The 14076-nt window shown below is 44.4% G+C and overlaps 1 protein-coding gene across 15 annotated transcripts in view; it reads right to left on the bottom strand.

Moving 5' to 3' along the window:
* The window catches only part of ABLIM1 (actin binding LIM protein 1), a 265955-nt gene that overhangs the window by 45858 nt on the left and 206021 nt on the right, over positions 1–14076 (bottom strand). For all 15 annotated transcript variants that reach the window (XM_036265699.1, XM_036265688.1, XM_036265689.1 and 12 more), the window contains exons 7-8: positions 3561–3648; positions 58–116 (exon numbers count right to left, since the gene is read on the bottom strand). In XM_036265699.1, the coding sequence (XP_036121592.1) occupies positions 58–116; positions 3561–3648 (147 nt within the window). The remainder of the gene's footprint in view (positions 1–57; positions 117–3560; positions 3649–14076) is intronic.

Raw genomic sequence — 14076 nt, 5'->3', positions numbered from 1 at the left:
TAGCAGACATCTGGCGTGCAAATACACCTGCCATCACGTCTCTAATTGTTTCCTTACCCGCAGCTTTTCCTCCGTCTTGGTAGATTGCTTACAGTCGGGATGCCAAACGGTAGAACCTGGAAAGACATAACGTACCGACTAAGAGCTGGGAAAATGGACAGAGCCCTGGTCCTGCTGGACAGAACGTCTGAGATGGGTTCACACCCTCTTTCCCCAGCACAGGGCGCTCCGCACTCCGGGGGTGTTCTCCGCACCTCGTCTGAGCTTGCCCTATTAAGGTCACAACTCTTGACCACAGAGATCACCAACTGGGCACAGGAGTGTTTCCATGCAAGGGATGTGCAGTTCTTGACTGAGTGTTTGTTTTTTTCTAACCATATCATTATCCTTTAAAGGTACTATCTGTGTGCTTATTACCAGCTGCATTTAATTTCAGAAACAGAAGCCATCAGCATGTTTACAAAGCATCAGAACAACCCTGCGATTTAGATAAGGAACATAAAGTCAAACCAGACTGTCCACATTCAGAAGCAAAACGCACGGAATTTCTTGTTGATCCAATTATACATAGTCATCGACCCAGATGTGGGACATCAGACCCAGCAGTAGACAGGTTGAAAGTTATGTTACAAATCCAAAAGTTTCTTTATCTTTCAACCTTTTAATCAATTTAAGAAAAGCATTCACTTTCAAACTAGTGAAGCTACTAAAGTGTCATTTCCTGTTCTGGGTCAATGCCTTCCTTTCTCGGAGTACAAAGTGTCTTCATGGATGGTCCCAGCAGTAAGCAAAACATATATATCCCATAGAAAGCTGTTACCTTGCAAAAAACCCCAAGCCTGCCTATATAATTTCGTATGCCCAGATACATACGCCGTTTACAAAGTGATGGGTAAAACCTGTATGTAAGGGTATGTTCAAACATGGGGATGGGCAGAGAGCCAGAGGGGCACATAGAAAGATTTAAGCAATAAAGCTGCTAAGTTGAAAGCAGTGAGTAAATGATATAAATCCACTAAGAGTCTCTATAAATACCAGACTTGCTACATTTCGGTATTGAAATCTTTATCTCTTTAAATAGCAATCTGTGTGTATTTGAAAAGACATCAAATTAAAATAATTCTTGAATTACTTTATACCACTGAGTGAAAATATTAAATTAATGATAAGAAGATACATTTCACATCCGAATAATACTTGAATCCCTATTTAACAATCATTTCTATCTTGCTTAACCAAGGGAGGGAGAGGGGGAGGGGAAGAAAGAGGGGACAGGGGGAGGGGAAGCCTGGCTCGTGTGTGTCAGTGGTTGAGCATTGACCCCTGCACCAAGAGGTTGCCAGTTCTATTCCCAGTCAGGGCACATGCCCAGGTTGTGGGCCAAATCCCTAGTGGGAGGCATGCAGGAGGTGGTCGATTGATGTTCTCTCATCGATGTTTCTATCTCTCTTTCCCTCTCCCTTCCTTTCTCTCTAAAATCAATAAAGAAAAAATGAAAGAAAGAAAGAAACAAACAAACACAAATCAGACAGACTACCTCCGAAGCACAGGGAACCCCCCAGGGGCTCAGGAGCCACATTCACTGTGAAGAGCTATGGATCGGAGGCCTCGGCCAGAACACTGGGTTTGCAGTGTCAACTGTTCTCCAGAGGTCGAGTTCACAGGAACGTGATACAGGGAGAACATCAGACATCCAGGAAGATGAAACCGTTCCTTCTTCAAGGATGTGCTGAGAAGCAAAGGCTACGGAGGCCCAAGAAGAGGTTTATACCAGTCATTCCCAGGGACTCTGAATGCAGCCCATCTTGACAGACAGTGGGTTATTTGTGGTGTGAAGGTGCTGTATTTACGAACAGCTTCAAATCACTCTGTGCATTCAGCTTCCAGGCCCTTAGCTGTCCCCTAGGGCCTGGGAGTCTCGGGTCCCCAGCAGACACAGGGCTGACACCCTCTTGTGCCTTTGTTTTTGAGTGCTGTAACTGACACACTGAACCTGAAGCAAAGCCTCGAGACCAAGTGAAGACTAAGTCTGCTCCATTCTGAAAACGCACAGTGATGCCTGCCTGCTGCCGCCGCAGATTTACAGCCCAGGCAAGACCCTGGATTCGGTTCTTGTCACTTGCCTTTACTGGGCCCTTTAATATTCAGTGATTTTTGTTTATCATAATTTTACAGAGTGATCATTCTGCAGCTAAAAGGATATTTGGGTTGTTAATTTTTCATACAGCTGGCTTTTTTTTTTTTTTTTTTTTTAAGGGAGAGTAGCCTAAGCTTTGCTTTAATATTCCAGAGTAATTTCTGTAGACTTTTCTGGGTTGCATAAAAAAACTGAGAACAAAGCAAATCATTCACTAAAAACACACAGTGTGATTTCGCTTATATGTGGAATCTAATGAACAAAATAAACTGACAAACAGATAAGCCCAGAGACATGGGAGCAGGGGACAGACTGACAGATCTGAGGGGGGGGGGGCAGGAAGAGACAAACCGAAGAACTTAGATGCATACCTGCAGAGCCCATGGACACACAGCAGAGCAGGTCTGGGGTGGGGTGGGAGCCAGGCGGAGGGGGCCGAATGGGGAAAATGGGGGACATCTGTAATACCCTCAACCACAAAATAAATTTTAAAAAATATAGTGTCCGGTGGAAAGAGGCATTAAGAAATGACATTCAAAGGCAGATGAGACCCAGTAATTACCGACATAGAAGGAGCTATAGCTTTTACGGTTCTTGCTAATTTTACTAAGCCCTTGTCTAGTTAATGACTTGGTTACAGCTAAAAATAGCAAATGCTCGCACAGATGGTACTGTTTGCCTGGAAGAGAACCTTCCCCCAAGCCTCTCTGTGAAGCTTCAGAATTTTAGAGTAGAGAAAAGCTAGTCATCGTGTACACGAGGATAATTTCTCAAAACCATTTCCAATTAAAAAAAAAAAATCTAATGGCCCCTGGTAATCCCACCAGAAAAGTCTCCATTTCTCTTTCAGGGACTTGGGGTGTGTTCTCTCTCTCTCTCTCCATCAATATGAGAGCCGTGTCCTCATAATGGGATGAACTATCTATCTGTGATGCAATTCACCAAATATGAGATTTTCTTCCCCCTGAAAGCCCAGATAACAGAAGCCTGGGCGGCCTCAAAAAGGCCTTCTGGCAGGACAGCGAAAGGGGAAAAGACAAAGTAGTCACCCAAAGAGCAACATTTCTGGAAATGCGTTCTCTCTTTGATCTTTGTTTCCCAAGCACTTTCCGAGAGGGCTGGGAGGGGGTGTGATCACATCCATAGCAAACACCCCTCCTATTCACTCATTTCAGCAGCAACACATTCCTTTGCTAACAGCCCCAGGGGCTCGCTGCTCCCTGCTCCCAAGTCAATTGCTTGGCTGATTAATACTAACCACTGAGATAACTTTTGGCCACGTTCATTTTGGATCTGGGTAGCCTTGCAGCTAATGAAATGCCTCCTTCTTAAAACCAGTCAAACAAACAAACAAACCAACAAACGTAGTAAGGTTTTCTTTCCCCAGGTGGGGGGAGCCTCCTGGGTTCCCGAGTCCCCTTACCTTGAAGATACATTTCCTCTCCTTCTGTGAACATCTGGTCGCATCGACTGCATCGCGCACAGCTGGGGTGGTAATGTTTGTCACCTGCCTGTAAGAGAAAAGGGAAGGGACATTCAGTCTACTCCTGGTCACTGCCCCCAGCCTCTTTTCTGGACTTGGGGATCCGGAGGAAAAGACAGGATGCCGGGGCAGGAAAAATAACTCCTATTGATCAAACTTGCTACACCAATAGCCCTTGAAGCTAAAGCCAGTCCCACTGGAACTGGGAGGGGCTCAGAGCCCAGCTACTTGTGCCTGTCATGATGGGGCCGCCTTGCCTCTTGGGGTTTCTGGCTTCCAGTTCTCCCTTGGCTTGGGCTCTCCTGGAGGGTTGCCAGTTACACACCTCGTGTCTGAGATGAGTCCACACCATCTCCCCCAAAAACCCACCTCAAAAACATTAACATCCGAATCGATGCTGGAGGCTAACGTTGGTTTGGGCTAAAGCAATACAAAGAAAGGTTCCTGCTAGCAGAAAGGTTCCTATTAGCAGGTTCCTGCTTCTTAGCCAGCCTGAAAATAATAAAATCTACCCAGCTTACATCAAGATGAGAAAAACCATGATAAAAGACATCATCGACTGCTTTCATCTCCGGAGCCCAAACTCTCTTCTGTGCTGGTCACAACAATCTTTTGCCGACATCTAATATCGCTTTCTGCAGAAGGCATTTTACTGAGGTGGCTCTGTATTATCGACAGTCCTAAACATGACAGATGCCGTCACAGCAGGTGCTGACTTCCCCAAAGCAAAATGTCACTGGACACAGCAACGATTCTCTAGACAGGTGCCAAGTCACATTAGAGGCACACTCCAAATGCATGCCCGAAGAAATAAAATCTTTTTGTTGATAGCTTAGCAAAAACTGGACCACCTAAAGACTGTCACATGCACTCTGCAATTAAATCACTTTATCAATTAACTATAAAAACACTTCTTTCGCATTAACCATGTGGAAGGCAGTGCTGAGAGCCGAGGGTTAGCAGTGGCTGCACCCTGCGCTGCACGGACTCCCAACAGGACACCAGAGGCCAGAGTGACTCTGTCTTCACATTCTCCTAGAGAAACTCCAGAAGCCACTTAGCAACCGGAGTGAGATGGGGCTCAGCAACTCAAGATAATCAAGTGGGAAAAAAACCTGAAGTTATTTAAAACTAGAAGCTAGGAATAAAAACTTTTCAGTGGTATTTGCCAGAAAATCCCAGATGTGGTGCTATTGTTCTTGTCCGCACAGTATGTTTAATTTTTTTCCTGTGGGGGGAGGTGAGGGGCGGGTAGAAAATGTCAACACAAAGTAGCTCCTTTCCTTAGGCCATCCAGGGTCCACCATGAATGAATGAAGGAAGAGAGAAGATATCACTGTACTCGGTTCTAAACTGCATTGGCTCAGCTGGGATATCAATGCTGGGAGGTCCCAGTCAGGAAAATCTCTGGATTCTCAAAGAAAATGTTAGGAAAAGAATTAAGGCCCCTTGAGAGGAATCTTGTGTAGTCTACAGTGAAAAGCATGCTCCACAATAAGCTAAAAATAGAAAGAAATTTCTTCAAGCTGATAAAGTGTTTCCATTATATTTGGTGGAACAACATTAGAAACATTCTTATTAAAGACAGCATCAAGACAAAGATGTATGCTTTAACCAATGTTTTCCTACATTGTTTTGGTCCTAGGCAATGTGATAAGTCAAGAAAAAGAAATAAGTGTAAAGGTCATTAATAAAAGAGTTCAGTCAAGTAGTTAGATAAAAAGAATTAACACATAAAAACCGACAGTTTTCCTATCCACTAGTAATACAACAAATTAAGTCAGTGTAATGCGAAAACAAGGCCACATTTATAACAGCAACAAATAAACCCCACAATGTAAGATTTACATAAAACCACAGAACTCAACTGATGAAGAAAAAGGACTTAAATAGAGACGTAGCATTTCTGGACGGGAAAACTAAATACTGTAAAGATGTCAATGTATCTAATAACAATAAATTATCTAATAACTCATTAATAAGCAACTTATTAATGCAGTGCTTACTAAGTCAAAGTACTCATTACAGCTTCCTTAATAGAACTTGACAAGCGAATTCTATAAGTTCACGTGGAAGAAAAAAATGCTTATAAATACAAAGACTTTTTTTTCTTAAAGAGAGCCGCAATGGAGGAGGAGTTTTACCTTCCCAGTATAAAAAGGTATTCTAAGGTTGAAATAATTAAAGTACTTTAATTCTGGTGCAAGAATTAAAAAAACCCCAGTGGAACGGAAGACAGGCATTTGCACAACCACACATATAACAAGAGAGTTATGATAAATGTGGGTTCAAATGAGTCGAAAACACGCGCTCTCCAATTGATGGTGAGAACAATGAATTCTCCACTAGAGAGAGAAGTAGCAGACAGGTAGAAAATATCTGACATGCATTTCAGACTACAAATTATCATCCAGAATATATAAAGAGCATCTATAAGGAAAAATAAATAGCACTCTGGGAAAGAGGCAATTTCCAGAGGAAATATAGATGACCCCAAAAGGAATCGGGAAAATACAATTTAAAAATGTATATATAGCCCTGGCCAGTTTGGCTCAGCGGTTAGAGCGTCGGCCTGCGGTCTGGAGAGACCCGGGTTCGGTTCCCGCTAAGGGCACGTACCTCGGTTGCAGTTTGTCCCCGGCCCTGGTTGGTCGTGCAGGTGGCAGCCACTCGATGTGTCCCTTCACGTCGATGTTTCTCTCTCTCTCTCCCTTCCTCTCTCTCCCTCCCACTCTATCTGTACAAAAAATGGAAAAAAAAATATCCTCGGGTGAGGATTAAAAATGTATATATATATTTTTGTCAGACTGGCAAAGATATAAAAACCCAACTAGTATGAGGAAATAGGTATTCTCACACACTGTTGGTGAGCAAAATTCTTTTTGGAAGGCAACTTTGGCAATATTTATAAAAATGTAATATGTACCTCCTCTCTGATGTACAAATTCCCAAAGAAATTCTCACTATATGTGTCCAAAAGTGAATATATTGAAGATATTCAACATTGCATTATATATAACAGTAAATAACAAAGAAACAGAAAACAACCTAAATAAGAAAGTAGTTAGATAAACTACTGATCTTTTTTTTTTTTTTAAATCCTCACCCAAGTATATTTTCCCATTTATCTTCTGATAAGAGTGGGAGGGAGAGGGAGGAGGAGGGAGAGAGAGAGAAACATCGACGTAAGAGAGACACACGGATTGGTTGCCTCCTGCACGACTCCGACCAGGGTTGGGGACTGAACCACAATGGAGGTATGTGCCCTCGACAGGAACTGAACCCACAACTCTTTGGTCCATGGGCTGATGCTCTAAATGCTGAGCCAAACCGGCCAGGGCTAAAATTACTGATCTTAAGTAGCCATTGAAAGAATGAAGTACACTTAGATGTACTTGCATGGAAAGAGTTCAAGCTAATATTACTAAGTGAAAAAAATCCTGCAGAAAAGCAATGCCTGGAATGCAGTCACCTGAAGAGTAGTCAGAAGTGTGGAGGGACTGGAGCAAGGGTGACTAGATTCAGTCCAGCTTCAGCACCACATGGCCTTGGGGTGGGACCCTCTCGGGCCTCCAGGCTTCCCCGTCTAGAAATGGTTTGACTAGCATTCACCTTCTGGAGCTGATGACAGGACCAGCCCACTGCCTGGCACCCCCTCAACGGGTGTGTGAGTCAGGCACTGTTATTAGTATTTATGTCAGAGAGAACACACGTGTGTCTCGATAGACTTGTGTCCTGCATGGAGGTGGGTAGGGAGAATGCACACCCATCAGTTTGTTGAAAATGGTGTGACACACTCAAATAATAATAACAATAATATTAATAGGAGTAGCAACAACATAATAACTGTATACAGAGATGGCACCAGGCCATCACACCGAGAAGGCTTGTTTGTGTGGTTTGGGCTGACGAATGTCTCTCTGGATGTCGCCCTTCCCCAGCGACAGGCACAGACAGTAACTGTGTTACATGAACTATCACACAAGATGGGTGGAAGATACACCAAGGCCCCATGTGACAGGGCGCTGCTCTATAAATCAGTAGCAAAACACTGCTGAGAAACAAGACCCCTACAATGCCAAGGACATCAGTCTTGACACATCCACTTGCTTCGTCCCATGATGCTGACCACGTCATGAAATCCAGTGAGCCAGAAGCAAAGGGCAGTTTCAAAGCCAGTCCAAAGCCTTTGTTGTTGTAGCAGTGCAGGCCTGGGGGCCACAGGGCCAGGTCCTCAAAAATAAAGGAGCCCCTTCTTTGCGTACATGAGGTACCCCCTCTGTTTCATTTCTTCTTACACAGGCACCCAGGATGGTTCACAGATAAGCCCTGTACACAGGCCAGGAAAAGAGCTGAACCCAGACATGGGGCCATATGCAAATTAACCAAAAAATAAAAATAGAAAATAAATGAAGCTAGATGAAAATTGGAGTCATTTTTAAAGGAAGTAAAAGCATTTTAGATCTTGAGCAAAACAAAAGACTAAACAGTGCCCATATAAGAACAGATAACGAGCACACAGCTCGTGGTGAAGAGGAGGCTGCGGGTTACGAACGTTTAGAGCACAGAGTAATTTTTGTTGGGAGAGGTGAGCTCATAAGTGGTTGCCAGGTGCCTGGCCCAGGACCTCAGCCTGAAGTCCAGCTGTGCGGGGGCTCAGCAGAGCCCCGTCCCACTTCTCCATCCACCTTTGTACCCTGCTATTGTTAAAAACTACAACTTTCTTTTCTTCATTTTCACAGATTCAAAAAGCACATTAAAAGTCTACATTCTGGCCCTGACCAGTTTGGCCCGTGGACCCAAAGGGTCTCTGATTTGATTCCCGGTCAAGGGCACGTTCCTGAGTGGCAGGTTCAATCCCCGACCACTCCAGGTCGTGTGTGTCTCTCTCACACTGATATGCCCCACCCCCTTTCCCTCTCCCTTCCGCTCTATCTAAAAATCAATGGGAAAATAGCCTCGGGCGAGGATTAACACACACACAGTCTGCATTCTGGCTGGCATGAAAGTCTACGAACAATAAACAATCGGTTTATTTAGCTGAGTTTTGTAAAGCACCTGCCTACACATTCAAAGTGCTAAGCACTGCTTGCCTTTAATGAGCTAATTAAGACAGACTTGTGTGGTTATCATTACTGTCTGGTTAATCTCTAAATTGAAGTATGAATTTTAGCATACAGGCTGGGATACCATCTGGGTAAATACCACCTACAACAAGGTAGGATTTATCTAAGACACGAAATGTTTGATGAGCTCCATTATGTAGAAGAGCAGAAAGGAGTCCTAGACTCCCTGTGGAATGGGGTGGAGAGGAGGGTGCTACTGGAAAGGGCTAGAATATTTGGAATCAGAACCTTCCTTAATTTGTTACCCGTGAGACCTCAATTATGTCACTACTTAGCCTCTGCAGCCCTGGGCTCTTCATGTGAAGAAAGTGAAGGGCTAGGCTAGACAGCATCAAGTCTCATTCCGCTGTAAAATTCTACGATTCTGTGTCAAATCCCGGACCTCAACACAAAAGCAATTTGGGTAGAGAAGGGAAATTCTTGGTGGCAGGGAATTTAATTAAAAAAAAAACAACAAAAGATTTTTTTTTTCTTTATTGATTTTAGAGAGAGAAGAAGGGAGAGGGAGAGAGAGATAGAAACATCGATGAGAGAGAACATCGTCTGGCTGCCTCCTGCATGCCCCCCCACTGGGGATCGGGCCCACAACCTGGGCATGTGCCCTGACCGGGAATCCAACTGGCAGCCTCTTGGTGCAGGGGTGGACGCTCAACCACTGAGCCACACTGACCGGGCGGGGCAGTGGAGTTCAACCAATGACTCCGTGGTGCCTGATACCCAGTAGGAATTCTGGTCCTACTAAGCCCTGTGCCGCCGTGATAGGAACAGAGAGGAGAAAGAGAGTTGTAATCACAGTCCCAGTCTCGGTAGATCGTCTGCTTGTCTGATCTGCTTACCCCCCCAGCTCCCTGTCCCTTTCCCTTGCACGTCACCAGCTTTCCACCTTCAGCCATGTATAATGTATAATGTATAATGTATAATGTATAATGTATAATGTATAATGTATAATGTATAATGTATAATGCCGATGCTTATCCGAGAGGCCGTGATCTGCAGACAACGGAACAAAAACCTCGGAGGAAAGGAAAAAAACCAAAAGACCCCAAACTCAGGCAACATGTTTGTGGTGATGTGAGCTTCTTAGTAGATGAGAACAAAAGGGAAAATAGGCCCTGGCCGGTTTGGCTCAGCGGTTAGAGCGTCGGCCTGCGGGCCGGAGAGACACAGGTTCGGTTCCCGCTAGGGGCAGTACCTCAGTTGCAGTTTGTCCCCGGGTCGTGCGGGTGGCAGCCCCTCGATATGTCCCTTTCACGTCGATGTTTCTTTCTCTCTCTCTCTTCCTCTCTCTCCCTCCCACTCTATCTGAACAAAAAGTGGAAAAATGTCCTTGGGTAACCGAACCCGGGTCTCTCCAGACCGCAGGCGGACGCTCCAACCGCTGAGCCAAACCGGCCAGGGCTGAAGATTTTTTAAAAAAGTGAAAATGGGCCATAGAAGTTTGACTGTATGGGGGGGGGGGGGGGGTGGACAAGGTTTCCTGATTCGAAATTAAAATGACAGTCATTGGAGGCGAAGGTCCGCAGAGTCAGGCATTGCACCTAGGCCTTTAAGAGACTGGTTTAGAATGAGCCTTGTAAGGTAGATGCTATTTCACAGTCTTGTTCTACAAGCAAAGAAACTAAAGCTTAACTCTGTGCGCCCCCGCTGCTTCCAAAACCTACAGCTGGGCTTCGAGTCCAGGTCCCGACTCCACACCTGCTCTCGCTGAACAAACTGCCTCCGAAAAGCACCGCCCCTTCCACACGAACGGGGCTCGTGGCCCAACATGCCAGACAGTGGTTTCTTGTCCGGACCCTTGGGAAGAACCAAGGGCGTAGCGCTGAGCGAAGTCATTGCCAGAGGAAGTTAAGCGGCTGGGGTCTAGGTTTGTGGGTGTTTTTGTTTGTTTTGTTTTAAAGACTTAACTTGACTCAGAGATGGTGCTTAAAATATCCAAAGGAATAAATAAATTGTCCCCGAGACTCACAAACACAGCTCTGTTGATGGCGAGTTCAGACTAAGGATATGCAAACGCTGGAGCTCAGGGTGTTGGCCTAGATCAGGAGTTTTTGAGCCTGGCCTTGCCTAAGCGACACCCAAGAACCTTTTAAAAATGGGTTCAAGGACCCGAAGGTGGGGCCCAGAAGTTAGCTTTTGTTTTGTAAGGCACTGACGCGAGTCCACGTAGATCGCCATGACCCGGAGAAGCACCGCTCTGGGTGGTACCCAGACCCCCACCTGCTTGTGGTGAGGAAACCAAGGGGAGTGACAGGGATGCGCTGCTTACATGGCAGGTGCATGGGTGGGAAGGGAGAGGCAGACTCACACAAATTCCCGTCTTACTGCTGCAGAGAGGCAGTGTGGGGGCTGACTCAGCCTACTTTGCATTCGCTGTTTTTCCCATTCAAGTGGGAGAGGTTTCCAATGTGCCCGGACTGGCTTGGTCTCCCAGCTGAACACTCACCTGTCCTAGGAGGCTTTATTCCCGATGCGGCCTCCTGAGCAGGCCGGGGAATGAGGGCGTGCCTTGGCCCACAGTTTGTATCCCCGACAGAGGTGAGTAAATCAGTCTGCTCAGACGGCGTTCACAAAGCCCAGCGGGCTCTACGCAAGTCTGGGCAATGCCAGCCTGCACAGATGACAGCATCCTGCAGGCCCCCTCGCCTCAGCAACTGCAACCCCTGCTCCAAACGCTCGTGCTGTGTCAGGAGGGATGGCAGCCTGTCTTCCCCAGTGAAGACGCACAGAATAGTGCTGGGAGGAATACTCCACTGCCTCCTATAGCTCTGGTTCCCTTTAACCAGCTGCTCGAAATAGAAAAGGCAGAGAGCACCAACTCCCTTCTTTTAATGGGAGGTAAAGAATGAAAATGCATAACGGTGCAGATGGTTACTGTTTTCTCATCTCCTTCCAGGGCATTAAATGCAAAAACTTTAAAGTGGTCCGTGTAATTTAACAGTGCTATATAAAGGTTATCTGTACATGTGTCCATTCCTAAAGGATGTAACCAGTCCCTTTAAATTGACCTACAGAGTCAGTGCAATCTCTATCAAAATCCCAGCCCGCCTGTTTGTGGACACTGACAAGTTGGTCCTTAAAATGTATATGGCAATGCAGAGTCTAGGAGAGTAAACATATCTTTAAAAGGATAGGATAAAGTCGGTGGACTTAAACTACCTGATTTCAAAGTTTAATAGAAAGCTACAAGTGATCAAGGCAGCATGGTATTGGCCTTGAGACAGACACATAGATCAATGGACTAGAGGAGAGTTCCAGAATAAACCCGTACACTTACAGCCAATCGATTTTCAATAAAGTGCCAAGGCAATCTGATGGGGAAGGAATAGTGTTTCCAACAAACAAGGATGGGACAGTTGATTATGCATATCCAATTAAACCCTACTTCGCCCCATACACAAAAATTAACATAGATTGTAGACCTAAATATAAACACTAAAACTCAAACTTCTAAACAAAAAAGTAGTAAAAGATCTTTGTGACCTTGGTTTCTTAGATATTATACAAAAGCATAATCCATAAAGAAAAAAATTGTTAAACTGGATGTCATCAAGATCAAAATCCTATTCTCTTCTCAAGACATCATTCAGAAAATAGATGCTGCCATCAACAAATCATCAAACAAGTGCTGGCGAGGGTGTGGAGAAAAGGGGACTCTAGTACACTGCTGGTGGGAATGCAGACTGGTGCAGCCACTGTGGGAAACAATATGGTGTTTCCTCAAAAAATTAAAAATTGAACTGCCATTTGACCCAGTGATCCCACTTCTAGGAATATATCCTAAAAAGCCTAATATTCTGATATTCAATCGGAAAGAATATATGTACCCCTATGTTCATAGCAGCACTATTTACAATCGCTAAGATCTTGAAACAGCCCAAGTGTCCATCAATAGATGAGTGGATCAAAAAGCTGTGGTACATATACACAATGGAGTACTATGCAGCTGTAAGAAAGATCTCTTATCCTGTGAGATGTCATGGAAGGACCTGGAGAGTATTATGCTAAGCGAAATAAGCTAATCAGAGAAAGACAAATAGCACATGATCTCACTTATTTGTGACATATAATGAACAAACCAAGCTGATGAACAAAATAGACCCAGAGATATAGAAGTAGGGTACTGACTGACAAACCTCAGAAGAGGAGGGGAAGGGAAGAGATAAACCAAAGAGCTTATATGCATGTATGTGCATAACCAATGGACATAGACAACAAAGATGGGGGGTGGGGGGTGGGATTTGGAGGAGGATGTCGATGGGGGAAAAAGAAAATAGAAAGACCTGCTACAGACTGAAAGAAATTTCTGCAAATCATATTTCTAAAAAGAACTAGTATTCAGAATATATAAAGAACTATTACAATGCAACAATATGAGGCCAAATAACTCAAAAAAGGGCAAAAGATTTAACACTTCGCCAAAGTAGATATATAGATGCTGAATAATGAAAATATTTTAAACATCATTAGTCACTAGGGGAATAAAGTTAAAACCACAATGAAATGACTACGATGATGATAATGAAAAAGACTGACCATACCAGGTGTTAAAAGGATGTGGAGAAAGTGGTACTCTCATCTGCTGCAGGTGAGAATGTAAAGTGAAACAGCTACTTTGGCAACCTCTTTGGCCATTTCTCAAAAAGCTGAACATAAATTTACAGGGGGACCCCACACTTCCACTCCTAGATATCAATCTAAATGAAGTAACATATATCCACACAAAGACTTATAGGCAAAAGCTCACAGCAGTGTTCTTCCTCATAACCCCAAACTGGGAACAAATCAAACAAGCAGCTGGTGAAGAAATAAAACGTGGAACCCTCGAATAATGAAATACTGCTAAGCAATACAAAATGCAGAAATCGTCCGTGTCCAGTTGAATGAATTTTCATAAATTCACCATATCCTATAGCTGGCACCCAAATAAAAAAAATAGAGCATCACCTGCACCCCACATTCCGTCGTAGTCACGGTGCCTACTAATCACTATGCTGACATCTGACTCCACATGCTGGTTTTACCTGCTTTTGCAGTTTACCTAAGTTGACGCCAATATGCCTGGCTTCGGTTACACCACACTGAGAATTGCCCATGATGCTGTGAGCGGTTGCTCTTCATTATATCCTGGTTGCACAGTAATCCTTTGTGTAAATATACTACACTTAATTTATCCATTCTACTCCTGAACATTTCGGTTTCTTTAACACGTTGGCTGTTTTGAACAGTACTGCTGTGAAAATTGCTGCCCGTGTCTTGTTGAGTTACATGCACATTTCAGATGCAGCTATACGTAGGAGCAGACGGTACAGGGCAAGGTCATCGGGTATGCT

Source organism: Molossus molossus, unplaced genomic scaffold (assembly GCF_014108415.1).
Source record: "Molossus molossus isolate mMolMol1 unplaced genomic scaffold, mMolMol1.p scaffold_m16_p_17, whole genome shotgun sequence".
In the NCBI taxonomy this organism is placed as follows: Eukaryota; Metazoa; Chordata; class Mammalia; order Chiroptera; family Molossidae; genus Molossus; species Molossus molossus.
This window is presented reverse-complemented; position numbering and strand designations above follow the sequence as displayed.